A 22,896-nucleotide genomic window follows, 5' to 3' on the forward strand; every position below is an offset into this window, starting at 1 on the left:
ATACACTGCATACATGCATGCAAATTTCACATTGTATCCCACAAACATGTACAATTATAGATTGTTAAAGAAGCAAATAAGTATTCATCTAACAACATGGGTTGAAGAAGTGCATAGTGTTTCCTTTTGGGGATACTCCATAACTTAACCAATTTCCTATTTGGCAGTAGAGTATTCAAGTGAATCTATCCTTTATAAATAGCCTCCCTGCAGGCTTGCAAGGAGTTGTAGGTACTTTGCCCATTGTATTCTAGAAAGTTCTGGATGCTTCTGGATACATTTGTGGCCACGTAACCAGACCGCTTTCCCATTGCAGAAGCCTGGTATCTTCTCAGATAGCAAAAACTGTAGTCCTCAGAACTTGAAAGACTTGTCTTATCCTGCCCGTTAGTCATGCAGCCTAAGCGGGACTCGGTTCCAGAAATCCCATACACCCTCTCCCTCCTCTGGCCTCATTCCTGCCCCTCCCCACGCGCCCGCCGCACCCCCCCCCCCACGCTTTCCCGCTCGGCGGCCTGGCCTATGGCAAACGCCAAGAATTAATTAGGGGCGGGGATCAAGGAGCGGCTGTCAGGAGGTCGCCATATTTCTGTACGGCCCTGGGGCGGCCCCGGCAGTGCTCGGGTCGGGAGAGGTGCTGACAGGGCGGGGCCGCCGCTCGCCGCCGCCGGCCTCACCCCTCCCGCCGGGGACAGGTGGCTGGAGCGCGCCCCGCCTCCGCCAGCTGCGGGTGGGAGCGAGGGAGGGCCAGTCCCGGACGGCCACCGCCTGCTGCGAGCGGGAGTGAGCGAGGGCTGGTCCGGGACGGCCGGGCGAGGAGTCCGCCGGCAGCAAGCGAGTATCGTGGCGGCCAAAAAAATGCTCCTGTACCGAGGGGCCCCCGCGGGCCCTGGCGCTCCTGGCGGCGGGCTGACTCGGCCGGGTAGCGGCCCGCAGGCCTTCGGGATCCGCCTGAGCACGGTAGGTCGGGGGCCCGAGGGGGCGGACGCGCGCGCGCGCGGGCCCCGGGGCTGCGGGGGGCGCGCGGGGAGGGCCCGGCGGGCCGAGGCCTCACGCGGGACGGGACCTTCTCTCGCCCCCAGATGAGCCCCCGCTACCTACAGAGCAACTCCAGCAGCCACACGCGACCCTTCAGTGCCATCGCGGAGCTGCTAGGTGAGTGGCGAGGGCGAGTGCGGCCGCAGTGACTGGAGGCAGCGGTGCCAGCGTGGTGCTGCGGACGCGAGAGGAATTCGCGGAGCCGAGCGGGGTGGGCCGGCATCGGGGTGGGGGCCTCGGGACCCGCCCCAGCTCCGCAGACGCAGGAGGAGCGCAGCTCTCGCCGGGGACGAGGTTCCGCGACGAAAACCGAGGAAACAAGGTGTACCTGAAGAGTTAGGACTCCCGGGTGGATTTTCTCTCTGGCTCGTGATGTTCCGGGCACTTTAGGATACCTTAGTTAATAATCAAAAGGAGATGCATTAAAAAAATCGGATCCTGAGGCCGCTGGGCTCCACAAGGGCTGGCGACTGACGCCAGACGCTAAGCTAGCAAAGGGACATTGTAGAGGACCGGGTAGGGTCGCGGGGGAGGATCTGCAGAGCCGAGTGCTTTAACTTTTGAGACAAGAAAGTCGAGGAATGATGGGACATCTCTGAAGAGATGACACGAGTGCATTTGGCTCCCTGCAACTGCAAAGGGCCGGCTCCACGGTCCACGAGCGCCCTCACACCGCTGGAATGAATACTGAGGACTTCACCTCTTACTCCCTCCGTGTTTGCTTTTAAAGCGTTTTCACTTGACCCCTTGAAGCCAAGTACAGCAGCTTTTGCAGCAGCATGATAAATACTGTAAGGAAAGCAAAGGAGAAAACAGCCCTGCACGAAATGCAGCAGCATGCAGAGCTCCTTATAAACGCTTCAAAAATTGACCAAAGTGTGTGTGTGTGTGTGTGTGTGTGTGTGTGTCGGGGAGGGAGGGTATAATGCGGCAAGGTAGAACAGAACAAAATCTTGAAAATGACTTTACAGTCCCCGAATGAATCCCAGGCGCTACTTAAGCAGTCACTGTGACCATGTCATCCGAGTTATTTTGCTTAAGAAGTTGGTGGGCAGCAGGAGGAGATATAGTTAGGAGAGTTGTTTGGAAGGTGATGGAGAACTTTGATGATTCATTTGACTATATCACCAAATGCTTTATGGTAGGTATGCCTTCATTAGAAAGGAAAGGGGGAAAAATGACACGGATAGTTTTTTTTTTTTTATTTTTAAAGATGTATTTATTTGAAAGTCAGAAATACACAGAGAAGGAGAGGCACGGGGTGGGGGGCTGGTTCACTCCCCAGCTGACTGGGACTGCCAGAGCTGCGCCGATCCGTCCCGAGGGCAGGGGCCCAAGGACTGTTTTCCCAGGCCTTATCAGAGAGCTGGATCGGAAGTGGAGCAGCCTGGATGTGAACCAGTGCCCATCTGGGATGCCTGCACTGCAGGCGCAGCCTAACCCACTATGCCACAATGCCGGCCCCCAACAATAGGTTTTGAATCCAAGAGAACAGGGACCATGCCTGCAGTGAAACTCTGCAGAATGAAGTAAAATCTATGTGCGTGTAACTTAGGAAAAGAGAGAGAAGTAACAACCTACTGGGAAATAGGGGACAGAAATGTGTCGTTCCTTCACAGTTACACCTTGCCAAACTGTATGTACCTGTGCTGTGCTGTGCATGTAGCATTTTACAGGTAATTTAAGGAGTTTTGAGTTTATAATTTTGAATATGCATGATTTTTGTCTTAAGAACTAATAAAGATCCTAGGCCTACCGTAAAATGCCCAGTATGAGTTTTGAGTCTATATGTATATTCTACACATACACACATGCATGCAAACTTATATACAAAATTTTTTAAAGATTTTATTTATTTATTTGAAAGGCAGAGTCACAGAGAAACAGAGGCAGAGAGAGAGAGAGAGAGAGAGAGAGAGAGGTCCTCCATCTGCTGGTCCACTCCCTAGATGGCCACAACGGCTGGAGCTGTGCCAATCCGAAGCCTGGAGCCAGGAGCTTCCTCCAGGTCTCCTACATGGGTGCAGGGCCCCAAGGACATGAGCCATCTTCCACTGCTTTCCCAGGCCATTAGCAGAGAGCTGAATTGGAAGTGGAGCAGCTAGGACTTGAACTGGTGCCCATATGGGATGCTGGCACTGCAGATGGCGGCTTCACCTGCCATGCCACAGCGCCGGCCCCACAAACATAAATTTTAAAACCAAATCACGACTATGTGTGATAATAGAGGAATGGCAGAGCAAAGCATTGACTGGTGATCCAAAGCTTTCATTTTGTATTTTCCTTCAACATTTTTGCATTAATTTTCTAGTGCATTATTCATTTGGTAAATATTTATTGAGCATCCACTGTATGCAAGGCCAAGGTAGTAGGTACAAAAATGAATACAACATAGATCAACTGTTATAGTAGGGGAGATAAAACATGTACGGAGGTTTATGTATAACAACAAAATAGAAAGTGGTATATCAGCAAAGATGTATACACAAGCGTTGCGGGAGTTCAGGAGAAGGAGGAGTGACTTCCAGTTTACCAGGAAGAGGAGGGTGAGGAAATGCTTTGTGGAGAAGGTGACATGTGAGCTGAGATTTGAGGGATTGGGACATGTGGGTACGGGGTGGGGGGCATTCCAGGCACAAGGAACAACTGCATGAACATAGGCACGAAGCGTACGGAGTTTAATTAGAGCATGGATTTCACAAATAGAAAGGGAAAACTACAGGTCCTTGGAGAGTTTACAAAGAGCGTTTACAAGTACCTTTGCAACTTTACCCTTTGAAGTAAATAATATTTTTTGTACCCTATAGATGAGGAAACAGAGGATAAGAGAATTTAACTGACTTTTCCAGGGCTACACGTGTGGTAAGTGGCAGATCTAGGATTCCCATAGAGGCCTTTTTACTCCACGTAGCAAGTAGGAAATGAGATTAGAAAGGTGACCTGGGACCAGGATGTGACTAGGACCCTCTGGCATTTGGCCGCCTTATTCTGAAGTTTTCTCAGCAGGGGAATGTCATGATCAGAACTCTGCTTCAGGAAAATGAACCTTGCAGCAGTGGATAAGATGAACTGGAGAAGAAAGTGATGTGGTTTGGAAAGACTAGGTAGGAGATGTGATTGCAGTAACCCAGATGAGCGGGAACAAACCCTGTAAACTAAGAGAATGCCAAAGGGATAGTAAAAGCAAGATGTTGAAAGAGCCTAGGGATGTGTATTGCAAGGGAGAGGGAAGGATTAAAAAGAAAAAAGACTTTTACATTTCACACTTGTCATTTGAATGTTGACTCGTGTGTGTGTGTGTGTGTGTGTGTGTATGTGTATGTGAGAGAGAGGAAAAACAATAGGTTTGGGACAGAAAGTTATAACCTTACATTTAGGTAAGAATACTTTTAGATACATGCAAGATGTCTGTAGGGCAACAGCTCTGCTCTGGTGACCTCAAACATACCCACATAGGCCATTCTGTTGGAACAGCAGAGGATCGGGGGCCTTGTGATCCTGCGAGAGCAGAAGAGGATGGTGAGCTTGCGAAGCACTACCTCAAAGCCATCTGCCACTCACCTTCCACTGTTCCTGAGAGGCTGTCTTGGAGTAGTATCTCATTGCCTTTTGGGCTCTGGTGAGGTATGAGGCTTCAGTTACAGTGATGTTTAGACAACAAGGGATGGGGATCTAGCTTACCTTTTAACTTGGTCTACCTCTTCAGCCAGCGTGGGGTAGGCCAAGATAGAGGGTGAAATATATTTCCCAGGAATCCCATGCTATTGTCCAAGTGGTGAGCCACAGGACTAGAGAGAGGGTGTTCTCACTAAGGGATAGCATGGTCCACGTTTGGACAGATAAAACACCCTGGGATCTGGTAATACATGAGATTAGACATCCTTATTAGGGAATGAAGACATCCCCAGGATCTAGTAGTGCAGCTCTCACCTAAGTAAGTGGTGGGCGAGAGGAGTAAGGCTTCTTGGGCAGGGTGAGGTGGGCCAGGGGCAAGCTAGATTTCCTGGGGTTTGGTAGCACATGCTACATGTTGGTAAATTTTTGGAGAGTTAAGCAGCAAGAAGTAGGATTAGAACTAGCCACCGGACTGGTGCCTTATTATTATAAGTTCATTTTCTGTGGCCAACCTTGTTATTATAATTTCATTTGTTGAGGCCAAGTGAAAGACCATATAAAATCACAAGTAAGTATAAAGTGGTGTTCGCTGGTGCCTGCCAAGCACCATTCTCACCACTTCTCCCTGCTTCCCCAGCTGATCTCCCTCTGCTTCTCCAGCTGACTCTGGCCTCTGTATGTCCCCTCCCTCCAGTACTCCATGAGCTTCTAGCCAAGGAGATGAAATATCTAGCTGCTCCTGGCACCTATCTTGTGACTCTTGAAGTGCCTGTGTTAAATCTCTTTGGTGTATTCCTATAAAAAGAAGTATCAGAATTTGGAAAAAACTTGCAGTAAAGAGGAAAAGAGTTAAAGTGATTTTTTTAAAAAAAGATTTATTTTTATTTATTTGAAAGAGTTACAGAGAGAAGTAGAGACCGAAAGAGAGGTCTTCCATCCACTACTTCACTCCCCAGATGGCTGCAACAGCTGGAGTTGTACCAATCCGAAGCCAGGAGCCAAGAGCTTCTTCCAGGTCTCCCATGTGGGTGCAGGGGCCCAAGGACTTGGGCCATCTTCTAGTGCTTTCCCAGGCCATAGTAGAGAGCTGGATTGGAAGAGGAGCAGCTGGGTCTCGAACCAGCGTCCATATAGAATGCCAGCATTCCTGGCCAGGGATTTAACCCACTGTGCCACAGAGCTGGCCCCCTAAAGTGCTTTTTCGAGAGAACTGCAAGCTTATTTTTTTTTAAAGATTTATGTATTTATTTGAAAGTCAGAGTTACACAGAGAGAAGGAGAGCCAGAGAGAGAGAGAGGGAGAGAGACAGAGAGAGAGAGAAAGAGAGAGAGAGGTCTTCCATCCGCTGATTCACTCCCCAACTGGCCACAATGGCTGGAGCTGCATCGATCCAAAGCCAGGAGCCAGGAACTTCTTCTGGGTCTCCCACGTGGTGCAGGGGCCCAAAGGCTTGGGCCATCTTCCACTGCTTTTCCAGGCCATAGCAGAGAGCTGGATTGGAAGAGGAGCAACCGAGACTCAAACTGGCACCCAAATGGGATGCTGGCACTGCAGGCAGCAGCTTTACCTGCTACGCCACAGCGCCAGCCCCACAAGCTTATTTTTTTGAATGTACTGTTGTATAGATGTGTGATTGGAATTGATATGTGTTTGAATTGTGTATGTTCAAAAGTGTTAGAAAAAAGTCTTCTGTGTTCAAAGTTATCAATGTATAAATGATGTCCAGTTGATGGACAAATTGTATCTGTCTCGAAGGTCTTGGCTCTCTCCCAGTAGAAATGACTGCTAAGTCCCAACACAATTCAGGTTCTGCTTGCCAAGTGAAGTTTCTTGAAACAATGTGCATAGCTATAAAATGCTGAATCCTTCTATTAGTTAAATGGGAAAATAGTGCTGCCTCTTACAAAGTAAAGCAGTATATTTCTGATGAAGCTGCCATTGTGGGGCATAGACTTATAACTCCAAAAGTTAACCTACTTGTCTTACTACAGTACCTGGGGCTTAGGCCTCACCTGGGCCTTAAGTATTGACCATACAAGACTTCTTAGCCTTCTCCTGAGGCTGTTGGTGTTGCCTTGCTGCTGCTGAGACTTTTTTAGGTTACAGTCAGTGACAGTTACATCAGTGACTTTGGTAATACCATTGTGGCCCTTAAAAGTAATGTCTTGTTTCATTTGATGGCATTCCATACATCCATGTGATATAACCAATATTGTCAGTTGTATTGCAAAAATAGATGTTTTGAAAATGTATAATACTTCTCTCTTTTTAAAAAATGTATTTATTTATTAGAGGGGCAGAGAGAGAGAGAATCTTCCATCCACTGGTTCACTCCCCAGATGGCTGCAACAGCCGGAGCCAGGAGTCAGGAGCTTCTTCCCGGTCTCCCACATGAGTGCAGGGGCCCAAGTGCTTGGGCCATCTTCTACTGCTTTCCCAGCCCACAATAGAGAGCTGGATCAGAAGTGGAGCAGCCAGGACTTAAACTGGTGCCCATATGGGATGCCAGCACTGCAGGTGGCGGCCTTACCCACTATGCCACAGTGCCAGCCCTAGTACTTCTCTTGATTGTAAGGGATATTCCCAGTGGGAAAATGCCATGATTTTATCAGTGGTAATGGTTGGCTGTACAATCAGGATCCCACCTTGCTCTCTCATTCCAGCAATGTAGTATCAGTAATGCAATATAGGATACCATGGAAAGAGAGGGGGTAGAAGCTAAGATCTCTTTCTTGCTTAAAGAGCTAGTAGAGACATTTTGTTTGTTCCTTGTGTGTTGCTGTAACCAGTCTGGTGCCTTATAAGTAAAAAAATTTATTTGACTGGAAAGTCCAAACAACATGGCACCAGCATGCTGGTAAGGACTTCCTGTTTGCATCACAAGAAAGCTAAGAAGCAGAAAGGGAATTAGCCACTTGCCGAAGGGGCCAAGCACATTGGGGTGGCACCCTATTGTAACAGCTGGTTCTCTCTACTAATCTAGCATATTAATCTTCTCCTGCCAGACCTAGACCTAGGCTGCTCATGTAGGAGAGCACTAATCCATTCATGAGGGTGGAGCCCCCATGACTTAATTTACCTTCTGGTAGGTCCCACCTCGTAAAGCTGCTACTACCTCAGCACTGCCACACTGAGCACCAGGCTTTTGGTACATAAATCTTTGAGGGACAAACCACATCTAAACCACAGTGATATCCAGAACATTACACAGATTGCCTTTCTACTTGGGCCAGTGAACCCTTGAGAGACTTTTAAGTCACATGTGTCAGTGCCCCACAGTCACTGGTGACTGTGGCAAAAGAAGTGAGCGCTAGACAATGGCACCCTTTGAGGTTGCAGACATAGCACATATGTTAGGAAAGACTTGGGAGTCTTTTTAAAAAATATATGATTTATTCATTTATTCGCTTGTAAGGCAGAGTGACAAAGACAGAGAGGTAGATCTTCCACCACTGGTTCACTCCTCAAACAGCCACAACAGCTGGGGCTAGGCCTGACCAGGAACACCATCTCAGAACCAGGAATACCATCTGGGTCTTCCACGAGGGTGCAGGGACCCAAGTACCTGAGCCATCATCTGCTGCTTTCTCAGGTGCATTAGCAGGGAGCTGGATTGGAAGCCAAGCAGCTGGGACTCAAACCAGAAACCAGTGCTCTGATATGGGATCCCTGCATCACAAGTGGCAGTTCAACCTGCTGTACTACAATGCCAGTCCCAACTTTGGAGTCTTAAATACTTAACCTATTGTGAAGATGCGACTCAGGACAAATCATGAAACTGTTCATATTTTTTTTAACTTTAATTCTATGTTCTCCATTTCATGCGGGGTAGGCATCTTCACTTTTAACATTATTACATGATACTTAAGCAGGATTACTCCTTTGTAAGCATGCTTGCTACCATCACTGGGATTTAGGTAGGCAACTAAATGTTTTGATTTTTAACCTGTGACTCTTTCAGTGTCCCTTGGGCTATAAACAGGGATGTTGATGATATCTGTGCTCTTCAACAGAGGAGGTGATGCAAAACAACAGAAAATTAACATTCTTAAAAATAAAATGTTATGTGTGTAACATGAATCTATTTTCACCAAAATTACTGTTTCAGCCTCTCTCTGTAGCTGTCCTTTACTGTATGTGTTCACAAGTAATGAAGTGACGTAACAGACAAAAAGTTACAAAACCAAAACCAAATCAGAGCAAAATGCCTTGTGTATAGGACTGGTGACTTTTCCCATAGACTGTGAAAGGAGAAAGGCAGGCTGCTGGTCATATGAAATTTAGAAATCCGCTTCGTAACTCCATATGCCATCATGTGTGTTGTTCTGCATCACTCAGTAAGTGTGCCCCACTCACCATCACCGTTCGTGTGCCCCACTCACCATCTGGGACATCCACATGAAGTGCCCATGAAGGGCCTAAAGAGCAGTTTTCATGTCTTTGGACACTGAACTAGAGATTTTGGTCGAATTTTGGAAAGTGAGATCTAATATCACAGATTTCTACCTTTTGCAGATAATGCTGTAGATCCAGATGTATCCGCCAGGACGGTGTTTATAGATGTTGAGGAGGTCAAGAATAAATCTTGTTTGACCTTTACTGATGATGGATGTGGTATGACACCTCATAAACTACACCGAATGCTGAGGTAAAAAGTGTTTTCGTTCTCTTGTCTTGTTTTGAGTTTATGAAATCTGTTGAAGACTTCCTGTTGTTCTTCAAGATTGACCATCCCCTTTATTCATTCAACAAATATTTATTAAGTGTCTCTTCTGTGCCAGGGCACTGGTTTTGATACAGACACTGTTCCTGTCCTCACAGAACTTACAAGTCTAGCTGACAATTCAGACAGTTAAACAAGCAATCATAATACAATGTGATAATCATAATGATAAGAAAGCACAGGATGTGTGGGATGAGTCAGCAGGGAATCCAATCTGAACACATAGGTTAGTCAGAAGCCTCCTGGATGGAATGTTATTTAGGCAGAAACCGAAGGGTGAGTAGAATTGAAGGAAATAAAGGTGCACTCAACAAGGGAGGAGAGTTCTTGTGAAGAGGACAACAAATATGAAGGCCTGGAAACCTTCATTTGTCTGAGATCTCCACTTTATATCAATGTAAACTCATTATTAAATCAGACAACCCTGTCTGCCACTGGAGTTGGGGCAATTTGTGGATTAGAAGCATGAAGATGCTTGGGTATAATCAAGCCCCGTGAAAGACAGAGAGAAGGCGTTGACACACACAGTCTCTGAAGGTTTTACAGTTAAATTGCAAGGTTAGGAAATTGTTTTTTCTAACTTTTAAAGCTGCTGATAGATTTCTGTTGCCACTCTCAGTGCTCTTAATGACTTTCAAAGGTCTGTAGTCCATAATGTAAGTTTGTACTGTATCATCTTCACATATCACTCAGTGAGACAAGAATGTCACTGGCATGTTGGTGAAGTTAGAGAAATGGCCCTTTTCCATAACTTAACCGCATCAGTTTTTATCTCCTGAAGTTAATAGTAAATATTAAGGAAAATCTATTTTAGATGAAATGGGATCAAAACATATATGTGTCTAATTCTGTATGTACTAGCTGGCCACCCTAAAATCACTTGTCTTCTCAATGACTCCTTCTTATCACACCTTATCCCACATGACAGGGGTGTCAAATAGTGGGCCCAGAAAATCTGATATCATTCCATTTGTGTCTGTAGAACTGTATCTGTGAAAGCTGGTTCTAGTTGTAAGGTGGGAGGGAGGAGGAGGATGATGTCAGAATAATTGCAACAATTTTTGTCCTGGATTCATTCCCTTGTTCATTCAACAAATTCTTAATGAGCACCTATGTGCAAGGCACCAGAAATAAAGTGATGAGCCAGACAGACATACTCGTTCTCAAAGGACTGACAGTTCACTGAGTAAGAAATCAACTGAGTAGCTACATAACTAAACAGGCTGTTCTACCCGGAAGGAAGAGTACAGTTTCCTTGAGAGCATATAGCAGGGATCTGATTTAGTCTTGGGAATCAAAATGGCTACCCTGAAGAAATGACATTTAAATTGAAATGCAAAGGATGAGTATCATCCCTTCAAAATTTTGTTCCTTTCCCACAGAGCAAAACATGCAGACAGCTCTCTTTTTTTTTTTTTTTTTTTTTTTTTTTGGACAGGCAGAGTGGATAGTGAGAGAGAGAGACAGAGAGAAAGGTCTTCTTTTTGCCATTGGTTCACCCTCCAATGGCCGCTGTGGCCAGCACGCTGCGGCCGGCACACCGCGCCTGTCTGAAGGCAGGAGCCAGGTACTTATCCTGGTTTCCCATGGGATGCAGGGCCCAAGCACTTGGGCCATCCTCCACTGCCTTCCCTGGCCACAGCAGAGAGCTGGCCTGGAAGAGGGGCAACCGGGAAAGAATCCGGCGCCCCGACTGGGACTAGAACCCCGTGTGCCGGCGCCGTTAGGTGGAGGATTAGCCTATTGAGCCGCAGTGCCGGCCCAGACAGCTCTTAAGCTGTAGCATCCCCCCCAGCCCGTCATGCCAAATAATATTAACTAATTTGAGATGGGCAGTTGTTCCTTGTTTAAAAATTAATTTTAAAAGCATTTTAATGTGTTCTTAATGTACTAGATTTTGTGATTGTATCTTAAAACAAATTTGACTCAGCCAAAAGATGCCATTTATTTAAAGAAGATAGTTTAGTCTGATTCTAACTTCTAATCAAGGGTTCACTTGTTGTAATTTCTTTTTAAATAATTGAATTTAGAGGTGGCTTTGAAAATTATTATTTAATTTTTCTGTTTTTCATTTGGGGACACATTATTTTCATAGTTTGAAAAATGGAAATAATTATGCAAAATTATTATTAAGTCTGCAGAAGTTCTATTTGACCGGACCTATAACATTTGTTGTTATCTTTTTTATATTTTCCAACCCTTTATGCCATTCTTTTTTTTTGGACTGATAAAATAGTTATATAACTGCATCAACAGTTTCTTCCATAAACACAGATTCACATAAAAATCAAATTAAAAAAGAAAAGCCTATCATTAAATTCCTTTAAAGTCCACGCTCAGTTTTCTTTAACTGCTACAGATAGTGTATGAATCAACTGGTCTATATATTCAGCTGCCTTTTTCAGCAGGTGGAAAACCTCTTTCAAAGGTCAAGGATTAAAAACAGCTACAGAGCAACAGAATGAGGTATTTGCTACCTCTACTCAGAAGTGCATTTCCTAGTAGGTCCGTTGTTCTGTAGCAGGCATGGGGAACTGTTTCATTGCCAAAGGCCATTTGGATATTCATAACATCATTCGCAGGCCATATGAAATTATTGCCTTAAAAATGAGTCTGCTATAGATTTATTGAATTTCGAGTCCCACCTGCAGTTGCTTTGGCAGGGCCAGACCAGATGATTTCACGGGCCTTATAATGGCCCATGGGTCAGATGTTCCCCCACACCTGTTCTACAGTCAGATAATAATAGTATGCTTAACAGTTTGATTCCTTTATAGTACATATTGCATCACCAATATATCTAGGTAACAACAGTGCCTGCCCATGTACAAGAAGGCCTCAAAAAGTTCATGGAATATGCATATTTGAAAAATTGTGTGTGTATTTCAATATTTTTGCACCAGAATAAATTGATATTTTAGTTCAATTTCCACAAACTATTTGAGATACCCGTGAATGTCGATAGCTTTTGATAAGGTTGGTTTCATTGGTTAGAGTCCTGATTTAAATTTCCCTCTCTGGATTCTAGATTCTTGACATTTTAAGGCGCTCATGGGCAAGCTGCTGTATTCTTGGGTTCCACTCAAAGAGTAGATATCCCAGCTCTCTACGTGTGTAAACAAGATCATCTCTTATATGAGAGAACTGAACAGAACTGATTTAGCAAAGAGAAGCCACCTATCTAAGCCAAGATGGCCCTGTGGAAAATTATTGAGCTATTATCAAACTATATTAAATTCCTTCCTACAATTATATTATTATGTGTGCTAAGGGCTTTTATATTAGGTAGTGTTTGATGGTATCTTGCATCCATTTTGCAAATTCGCAGTTAAATAGAATACTTAACATGGGAACTTGGTGGAATAAAAGAGCACAGGGGAAGAGTTAAGTGAAACATAACTGCAAAAAATCCACAGCTCCCAGCTTCTCATTATTTTTGTCCTTTTCTATCCTGATTCTGGCTCTGCCCTACTACTAATCTTCTCAACTTTTTGTCATCATTTGATCTTCCCAAACTAAGTAACACAATGATGATTTGTACAGTTAGTATGGGAAAAGGAGGTGATAGGTGGAAAAAGAGGCCAAGAAATTAAGGAAGTAGTATAGTCTTCCTATTTTCATCACTTTCCCTTGACCACCTAATTGAAGGGTTTGTGGTATTAGAGAAAGTTTACATGTAATTAACAAATTCATTTCACAAGGTAGGTAAGATTACTATTTAAGAAAGAGTCCTGAGTTTTGGATGTGACATTAAATGTGAAGTAGGAGTAGCGATTAGCTCATGGGAATTCTCAGAATGACTGTCAAATTTAGTTTAAAATTAAATTTTGAATGCTACTGTATAATTAACGTATTTTACATGCAATATATGATTTACTTCTCTTTATGGTCCAGTGTTTTCTAGCCAATTCTTCCACAAGAAGAATGGGAATGACTGAATATTACCAATGTATGAGACCCAATGACAGCACAAGAACTCAGTGTTCTTTTAGTTTTTACAAAGGTCTATGGCCTTGAAATGTCCTTACTCTGTTGTTAGACTTATTTGGGGGATGAACAAATCTATAAAGTATCTACTCTAGAAGGATATGATGGTATTATCATATTACACCGTGAGATAGAAAATCAAAAGGTGATTCTCTTTCTTAGTGGCTAAACACAAAATCACACTCTTCAGGAAGTGAAAACTGGGCATCTTGGTCCTTTCTGTTCAAAATAGTAAGAGTCAAGACCATGCTGCTTGGTTGTGGCATATAGTCTTCTTGATATTGAAAAAGCATTTAATCTGTGATATAGGAAATCCTTCCTCAGGTTATTAACCATGAGGATAAGGGTTCTGTCTCTTTTATTAATGGGTATATCTCCAGTACTTAGTGCAGTGCGTGGCACATAGTAGGTGCTTAGAACATGTTTATTGAATGAATAGTAGTGCACAAAAGATAGTCACTAATTAGTGTAAAATTAGTCACTCTGAACTGAGACAATCTCTACAATTAGTTTTCTTTGTGGTAATGAAAGAAAGAAGATAATCATTTTCTAGATTTCATACCTTTAAATTTTTTTAGGTTCTCTTATTTTTATTTGTATCTCAATGGAAAATATAAGAAAAAGAGAAGTTCTGATTCCCAGATTGAGCCAATGCTAAAGGGCTACAGAGTTTATTGAGGTGACTCAGTGGAAGGCCCTTAATAGAACAAGGGAGACTTTATACTGCAGCTGTTTGCTGATATTCAGAGGCAGAACTACCTATTTTTATCTCTTGGCCACATTCCAGTGAACTGTCCCAGCAGATGGGGCAGAGGGTAAGAATTGGAAGGGTTATACTTTGGGTGGTGAGTTGAAATCATCAAGATATATGATCTCTGACATTCATATTTCTAGAAGATGAGGAGATGCCTAGTCTATTAGGTCTGAGCAGTGCCACTATCTGGTACTTTTGTTACCCTCTCTAGGTAACTACCCTTTTCATTTTATACTGAGATTACTTCTAGCAATGAGAGCCATTTCATCTAGACAAGAAAGGAAGCTGCCCAAGGCTTTCTCCAGTTCTGTTACCCAATGAAAGGGAGCCTTCTTTACATTTACAAAGTGTGACTCTAATGTAATGGAACTACTTAATACGCACAAACCACACAGGAAAATCTGACCCATTACTCCATAGTAATTTCATATGTTTTTAACTGAGTAGTTTTTGCCGAGAAATACCAAAAGGAATCAAAAAGGAGGAACTTTACAAATGTTCTTCATTTGTACATTCTGTCACCTATCTTAAGATGCTTTCTACCTTTCTAATGTCTTTTTTTTCTTGTGTAATTACAGCTTTGGTTTTACAGATAAAGTAATAAAGAAGAGCCAGTGTCCCATCGGGGTCTTTGGTAATGGGTTCAAGTCTGGCTCGATGCGGCTCGGAAAGGACGCTCTTGTCTTCACCAAGAATGGGGGTACCCTGACTGTTGGACTCCTATCACAGACCTACCTGGAATGTGTCCAGGCCCAGGCAGTTATTGTACCAATTGTTCCATTCAACCAGCAAAACAATATCCTTTCTGGAAGGAGAGAATGTTGGCTACAAATTAGTCTTGTCTGACTATTTTGAAGGGGACTGCTTACTTTCAGGTCAAATCCAGCTATCATTTGGTCTTTCATATTTTAAAAATGTCTTCATATTTTTAAAGATGTGTTCAAATGTGTTCAAATTAACTGGAATATCCCTCTGTTAAATAATTATAAAATAAGTAGATAGATCATTGGCAGAAGCTTTGAAGTGTATTTTCAAATGCTGAAATTTTCATTATTATGCAGTTTATATTTAACTCATGGTTAATTTCCCAGGGCACCCCTAGTTTTTTGCTTTAGGGTAGCTACATTGGTTTTCATCTTCCTAGAATCATACTGTTAATCAGCTTGTCTGATAGCAGAATATCTCGTTTCCTTGTATCTGGACAAGCTGCGATTTCCGTGAGACACCAAGTTTCTTGGTGGGTGCATTAAGAGCAGTAAGGTCGGAATCATTGCTTCCAAAGACTTTAAAAGGTCAGCCTTCAATCCTTTTCATAAATATCAGCCTGTCTTTGTTTATATTATATCTTCGAAGCTGTATTCTGCAAGAGTATCTGATTTTGGTGTTTGTCGCCCATTTTCCCCTTCTTTTCTTTAGCTGTAATGCCTGTGCTTTATGTTCATATTTTTGTGTACACATGCAACTCAAAAGGTAGATCTTCCTTCTTGATAGCATTGTCTTAAGATACTATTTTTTTCTTTGACTGTGTTTGGTTTTACAAAAAATGATTATTACTGAGGATTCCTTGCCCAGCCTAGAAGCCATCTTGAATTATTCAATCTTCAACAGTGAAAATGACCTGTTGGCCCAGTTTGATGCCATCCCAGGCAAAAAAGGCACCCGTGTTCTCATTTGGAACATCCGCAGGTATAGTATTCCAAAGGTCATCGATTCTAATAAGCAGAAGTAGTGTGATGAATCACATTTTAATAAATCTTTCTGAAAAAGAGTACATATATTTTGATACAAATATATGTCTCCTTACATACCTTTCTAAAACTTTCTCGTAGAACCACAGTCCTGTTTTGACAAAGTGGTTCTTGTTAGTAAAATGTTTAAGGTGAAAACATGTATATCCTGAGGCTATTGCCACAGATAACAAATACAGTTTGTCATTGTTCTAAGAACCTCAGAATCCTTTGTAAATATCTATTTCATCTCCATGGGCATTGTTTTGAGGTTGGTAAATGGCAGTTATTTTTAATGTATTTGACAGTGAAAATGAAGTATGAGAAAAAAGAAATTAGAGTAACAAAGCATAACCATGATCTTTAAAAATGAAAGAACTTTGTATTAGTGCTTTTAGAATAACTGCATTAGAAGTAGAAAAATCTTTGAAGCAGATAGATTTTAACTGTAATTAGGTTGGTTTAAAATCTTGTCTTTAGAACTAATAAAATAATACTCTGTGGTCTATCATTTGTTTAATCTTGACATGTCAGATGGAATACATTTAAAGAATATTAAATCATAAACACAAAACCTAAAATCCTTTAATATAAACTAGAAGTGTTCCTGGTATGTTTAATACAACATACTACCAGATATATTCATTCTTCCTTTTCTCCTTTGGTCAAGTATTTTATCTTATTTCTTACCTGGGTGAAACTCAGATTAAAAAAAGTAATGCTGGTTTGTATGAGTACTTACAATTAAAAAGAATAAAAATAAGGCAGGCTTACACATGAATAATTTAGATAGTTCTCCTCTGTGTCCTACTAGGAAAACTTCAAATCTATATTACAAAGGGTCATTTTTCTGAGACATTTCCAGTGATTTACACAGATTTAACACATTTTTTCTGTATATGTTATTTATTAGTTATATGGTCCTAGATGTTCTATAAAGGATTGCATGGTCAAGTAAGCTTGAGAAAAGCTGTCTTAAACAAAGTATACCATGCTGCTTTTACTCCAGGACTTCTCAGAGGCTTACATGTGCTAATGTGCACCAGAGATATTTAAGAGACCAATATCTCCCAATTTTTAAAACAATGTTTTCCATTGCTTCTTGGCCTTTTGGCTAAGATTAAATGTAAAAAAAAAAAAATGTTCTCCAGGCTCTTTTCCTTGCACAGGGAAGGGGAGAAGGAGGGAGGTCCAGGAACTTCCTCTGGGTGTATATATTACAGTAGAGTGCAGTAGTGAGAACTGAGATTATCCTAGAAAGTCCAGAATAGACAATGACAGTGTCATGGGCTTTATATAGGCTACACGCCACAGTGACTCTGGTCCAGCTCTGCAGAAGGAGCAAGATTTTCAATATAGCAACTCTGAGCTTTGGAACCAGAAGTATGAAGAAATCACTGGAGCTTGAGGTGACTCTGAGGGCTGAGAACTTTTCTCAATTTTATTTAATCCTTACAACATTTATGTATGTATGTATGTATGTATGTATTGTTTAAATGTATCACGAGGGCCTATTGTTCCGCAGAACAAATTTTGGGAACTATTCTGCTTTATTTATTTCTTCATGACATGTGATTTGGTTTTTTAAAAATATTTTATTTATTTATTTTGAGAGGTGGAGTTACATAGAGAGGGAGAGGCAGAGAGAGGGAGGTCTTCCATCTGCTGGTTCACTCCCCTCAGTAGCTGGAGCTGACCTGAAGTCAGGAGCCAGGAGCTTCTTCCAGGTCTCCCACATGGGTGCAGGGGTGGAAGGACTTGGGCCATCTTCCACTGCTTTCCCAGGCCATAGCAGAGAGCTGGATTTGAAGAGGAGCAGCCGGGACTTGAACCGGCGCACATATGGGATGCTGGCGCCACTAGCAGAGGCTTTAGCCCACTATGCCACAGCACTAGCCCTGTGATTTGTTTTAATTATTTTTTTCCAGAAACAAAGGCGAATCTTATTTTCTTTCCTTGGCAGTGATTAGTAATAGTGTGTGTGTGTGTGTGAGAGAGAGAGAGAGAGTGTGTGTGTGTGATATGGACCAAAGCTACGTGACCCAGACAAATTATGGGAAGAAAGGTCCTAATGAAAGGAATATTGGCACTATTATATTTAAGTGATAATTCCATAAGTTGTATTCTAGAAAACTAATAAATATATACCATTTTTTTCAAAATTCATTTCTCTGAAAGGCAGAGTAATGGCGAGGGGGAGAGAAAGAGAGAGGGAGGGAGGGAGGGAGAGAGAGAGAGAGAGAGAGAGAGATAGGGATAGGAAGAGGAAGAGGAAGAAAGACATCTTTCATTTGCTGATTCACTTCCCAAATGTCTACAATATCCAGTTCTGGGCCAGGCTGAAGTCAGGAGCCAGGGACTATCCTGGTCTCCCATGTGGGTGGTAGTCACCCAAGTACTCTGGCCATCCTTCAGTGCCTTCCCAGGCACAAATGGCAGGGAGCTGGATTGGAAGTGGAGCTGGTGGGACTCAGACTGGTGCTCCAATATGGGATGCCAGTGTTGTAGGCAGAAGCTTAGCCCACTGTACCACAAAGCCAGCCCCAATACATACCATTTCTATAACAATTTTTTTCCTTCCAAAAAGGTTAGATCTGGGGAAATCTTGGCATCTTATTAATCCTTACATTATTGCTGAAGTTCATAGAAGTAGGTTTTGATTCATCTCTTCATTCAGTTAAGGAAAGTGGTATTAAATGACTTATCCAGTAATACCCAGAAAGTGAAGATCTATTTTAAGATCCTACTGTGGGAGATAGCTGATATCCACTTGATTTATCAGATCATATTGCACATTCCTTTTCTTTTTGTACCCTTGGGAAGTTGGTATCACCTCCTCTATGAAACACAGAAGATTTGTTTAGATTGGAAATACCCTTAAATATTATGTGATCTTCAAACCATGTAGTTTGTAGTTCCTTTGCACTGGTAGTCAGGGAAAGATACAGATGTCCAAGTTGTGGCTCATATTGTTTCTTTTCTCTTGGGTTCCTAGTGCATTTTTGTCTTTTGGAGCCAGTTTTTGTTAGATTGGTACTTGTCTCTTTTACCCAGAAATAAAGATGGAAAGTCTGAGTTGGACTTTGATACAGATCAGTATGACATCCTGGTATCAGACTTTGACACAGAAGAGAAAGAGACTGGTGATGTTACCTCTGAGCTGCCAGAAACAGAGTATTCTTTACGGGTGAGTAAGACTGGCTTTTCTTCACCAATCGGAGGTAAGATTTCCTGCAACACGAAAATATTGTAGAATAAGATCTCATTTTAGTTATACGAAGATGACAACCTTTTAGCCCTGCGCTAGACGTCTCTTTCACTGTCTCCACTGAAGCAGTTTAGCCAATTCCATCAGCACATTTTAATGTGGTGGTTGATGTAGTGCAACAAGGTATAGAAACTGAGCCAAATCTTTACCTAGAATAGACTCAGTTGCTAGCAGTGTTTTATGGGGATGTCAGTAGAATTGGAAATGTCACATAATAACTTTCCCTTCACTGTCCCATAGGCGTTTTGTGGTATTCTATATATGAAGCCACGAATGAAAATTTTTCTGCGTCAAAAGAAGGTGACCACACAGATGATTGCCAAGAGCCTGGCCAATGTAGGATATGATCTATATAAGCCTACCTTCACAGTATCCTTACAACTACATGTAGCTGACCTCTTCGTTTCAGGATTACATTTCCAGGTTGAAAAACAAAAACTTTCCTTTTCTAATTAAAAAATGTGTGTTACAGTACAAATTGTAAAACTCATAGGAATTGTATGTACTCATAGGAAGTATATTATTCAAAGATTTATTTATTTGAAAGAGTTACAGAGAGAGGGAGAGATAGAGAGAGAGAGAGAGATCTTCCATCCGTTGGCTCACTCCCCAGATAGGCCAGGCTGAAGCCAGGAGCTTTATCTGGGTCTCCCATGTGGGTATCGGGGCCCCAAGTACATAAGTTGTCTTCTACTGCTTTTCTCAGGCCGTTAGCAGCAAGCTGGGTCAGAAGTGGAGCAGCCGAGACATGAACCAGCACCTGTATGGGATGCTGGCATCACAAGCAGCAGCTTTACTTGCTACGTCTCAACACCTGCCCCGGGAAGTATTTCTTAGACCCCACTCTGTGCATTAGTTTATATAAGAAATCACATGGAAACTTTAAAAATAATAGCCGAGATTTTATAGAGTCTTGTTCAGTAAATTTTCAAATATTTTTATGAGTCTTTAAATTTTATTTATTTATTTATTTATTTTGTTCAAGAAGCAGAGAGAGCACGAGCTTCCCCATCTACCTGTTCACTCCTCAGATGCCTGCAACAGCCTGGATGGGGTGGGTGCTGCAGCCTAGAGCCAGGAATTCAATCCAGGTCTCCCAGGTGGGTGACAGAGACCCAACTACTTAAGCCATCACCACTGTCTTCCAGGATATGCATTGGCAGGAAGCTAGAATCACAACCTGTTTTCAGGAATAAAACTCCAATATAAAACATGGGCGTCCTAACCAGCATCCTAACCACTAGGCCAAATGCCTAACTCTGCAATCTTTTTGCTTTTAAATAAAAAGTACTTATTTTTAAGTCTTTGGCTGATTCGAATGAACAGCCAGGTTTGAGAATCTGTCATAAGGAGTACTTCATATCATTTGGTTTTGAATTTTGTTATATATGACATTAATTGATATAAACAAAACAGAAAATTGACTAGAATGCATTAATCTTTTGGATATAGTACAATTTTGTTGTAACATATCAAGACCTAACACTAATGAAAATTAGGAAAGTGGAAATTAAAGGCTGATTTTCTAGAGTGACAGGAATCTTCAGCAGGCTTGACATGGATTTCCTGGTACTTCTAAAGACAGTCACACAGAGAAGCAGTTACTTGTTTCCACTCCCCCCAAACCCCGCATTAGAAGCGGATCTCAGATACTAGAGAAAATCGTAAAATGAACTATAGGAATTAGATCCATCTTTGTTGATGGCATCCAGAGTGAAAAAGAAACAGTCTTTAAAAGACTGGGAACTTGGCCGGTGCCGCGGCTCAATAGGCTAATCCTCCACCTAGTGGCGCCGGCACACAGGGTTCTAGTCCCGGTCGGGGTGCTGGATTCTGTCCCAGTTGCCCCTCTTCCAGGCCAGCTCTCTGCTGTGGCCAGGGAGTGCAGTGGAGGATGGCCCAGGTGCTTGGGCCCTGCACCCATGGGAGACCAGGAGAAAGCACTTGGCTCCCGCCATCGGATCAGCACGGTGCGCCGGCCGCAGAGCACCTGCCGCGGCGGCCATTGGAGGGTGAACCAATGGCAAAAGGAAGACCTTTCTCTCTCTCTCTCACTGTCCACTCTGCCTGTCAAAAAAAAAAAAAAAAAAAAAGACTGGGAACTTACAAACTGTTATGAAGACTTGCTCTTTCAATTTCTTTTCTAGTAGATAAGCACAGCTCTTGGCCCAAGAATCATATTCATGTTCTCCTTGCTTTATCAAAGGCAATATCTAGCATACTTTGCCTTTTGTTCTCTGATTAAAAATTAGAAATAGCCATTCCTGTATTTTTAAAAAGTCACACGAGCAAATTAATTTTCTCCTTTTGGGAAATATATGCCTTGCCTACTAAGAAGCATATTTTTAGAAAAGCTCTTATCCAACCCAATTTAAGAAAGCCAAAGCTAGCATTGTTAGCATCTGTAGGTAAATTAGTTATACAATCAATCTTACATAGTCTAGGATCTTAATGTTGCAGGTTTAACAGACCCAGTCTAAAGAAGTACTCTCCAACTACTCTTTTAGAATATACAACATCTTCTGTCTAACTTCTTTCTTATGTGGTTTTCTATTAGGACATCTTCCATACATGCGTTGTATATGTACCTCAGTTCTTCTCAATACCTGTTCTCATTTAGCCAGTTACTTTCCCATTTTAGAATTTGGGCTAAATGGGCTCACTATAGGCATGAGTTAAATGAAACTACTAAGATTTCACCAAGGTCACTGAAGAACAATATCATTGGTACTGACATTGATTCCTCAATTATGAAAGGTCTCTCGCCCCCTCTTTGTTTTTTCTCCTCATACTAGTTCAGGAAACCTCCTATTCCGGTGTTACCTGATCCCATAATTTGTCATTTCAAAAGTTTACACCAGAAAGAAAATATTTTGGGGCCAGTGCTGTGGTGTAGTAGGTTAAACCTCCGCTTGTGGTGCTGGCATCTCATATGGATGCAGGTTTATGTCCTGGCTGTCCCACTTCCAAGCAGCTCTCTGCTGTGGCCTGGGAAAGCAGTGGAAGATGGCCCAAGTCCTTCGACCCTGCACCCACGTGGGAGACCCAGAAGAAGCTCTTCACTCCTGATTGGTGCAGCTTTGGCCATTTCAGCCATCTGAATGGTGAACCAGTGGATTAGAAGCTCTCTCTCTCTCTCTCTCTCTCTTTGTAACTCTGCCACTCAAATAAATAAATGAAATCTTTTTAAAAAATTAAAAAAGAAAATATTTAACAGTTTTTATTTTAGCAATATTAGTTTTATGGTGTGGGGTCTTGGTTTTTTCTGTTTGGGGGAATTTTGTTTTGTTTTTCAATTGGAAAAGTCTTATTTAAAGTTTGAGTTTCTGGACTTCATAACACAATCAGGGGTAGGGAACATCTGGCCCACAGGCTGTATAAGGCCCACAAGGTGGCCTTGCCAAGGCAGCTGCAGGCAGGACTTGAAATTCAATAAAGCAGTAGCAAGCGAATTAAGTTGATCATTTTGTACCCCACGGATGGTGTTGTAAATATCCAAATGGCCCTTGGCAGAAAATAAAAAATGTTTCCCACCCCTGAATTATATGTTCTGAGCCAAAAATTACTGTTATGTATATCCATCTGTTGAATCACATCTTTTGTATCATATTTGAAATATTTGCCATATGATTTTGATGCAAGTAGTTTGTCATTTAGAGGGAGCAATGGCGATCATCTTTAAAAAATAACAAAAGTAAGTTTTTATTTAACTTAGGTTGACATGAAGATTTCATAGTATTTTATTGTAATGAAAAATCTCAGTTTCTCTGTTCCCCTTTTATCT

At 42.3% G+C, this 22,896-nt stretch overlaps 1 protein-coding gene across 2 annotated transcripts in view; it reads left to right on the forward strand.

The window, feature by feature from the left end:
• Positions 1-556: 556 nt before the first annotated feature.
• MORC4 (MORC family CW-type zinc finger 4) overlaps positions 557-22,896 on the forward strand; it is a 65,063-nt gene continuing 42,723 nt past the window's right edge. The window contains exons 1-7 of one of the 2 annotated variants that reach the window (XM_070067479.1): positions 557-960; positions 1,083-1,155; positions 9,169-9,301; positions 14,696-14,913; positions 15,656-15,803; positions 18,899-19,031; positions 19,353-19,481. In XM_070067479.1, the coding sequence (XP_069923580.1) occupies positions 859-960; positions 1,083-1,155; positions 9,169-9,301; positions 14,696-14,913; positions 15,656-15,803; positions 18,899-19,031; positions 19,353-19,481 (936 nt within the window). In that variant the 5' untranslated portion in view covers positions 557-858. The remainder of the gene's footprint in view (positions 961-1,082; positions 1,156-9,168; positions 9,302-14,695; positions 14,914-15,655; positions 15,804-18,898; positions 19,032-19,352; positions 19,482-22,896) is intronic. The other variant, XM_070067478.1, reaches the window with a different exon arrangement.

Source organism: Oryctolagus cuniculus, chromosome X (assembly GCF_964237555.1).
Source record: "Oryctolagus cuniculus chromosome X, mOryCun1.1, whole genome shotgun sequence".
NCBI classification, from domain to species: domain Eukaryota; kingdom Metazoa; phylum Chordata; class Mammalia; order Lagomorpha; family Leporidae; genus Oryctolagus; species Oryctolagus cuniculus.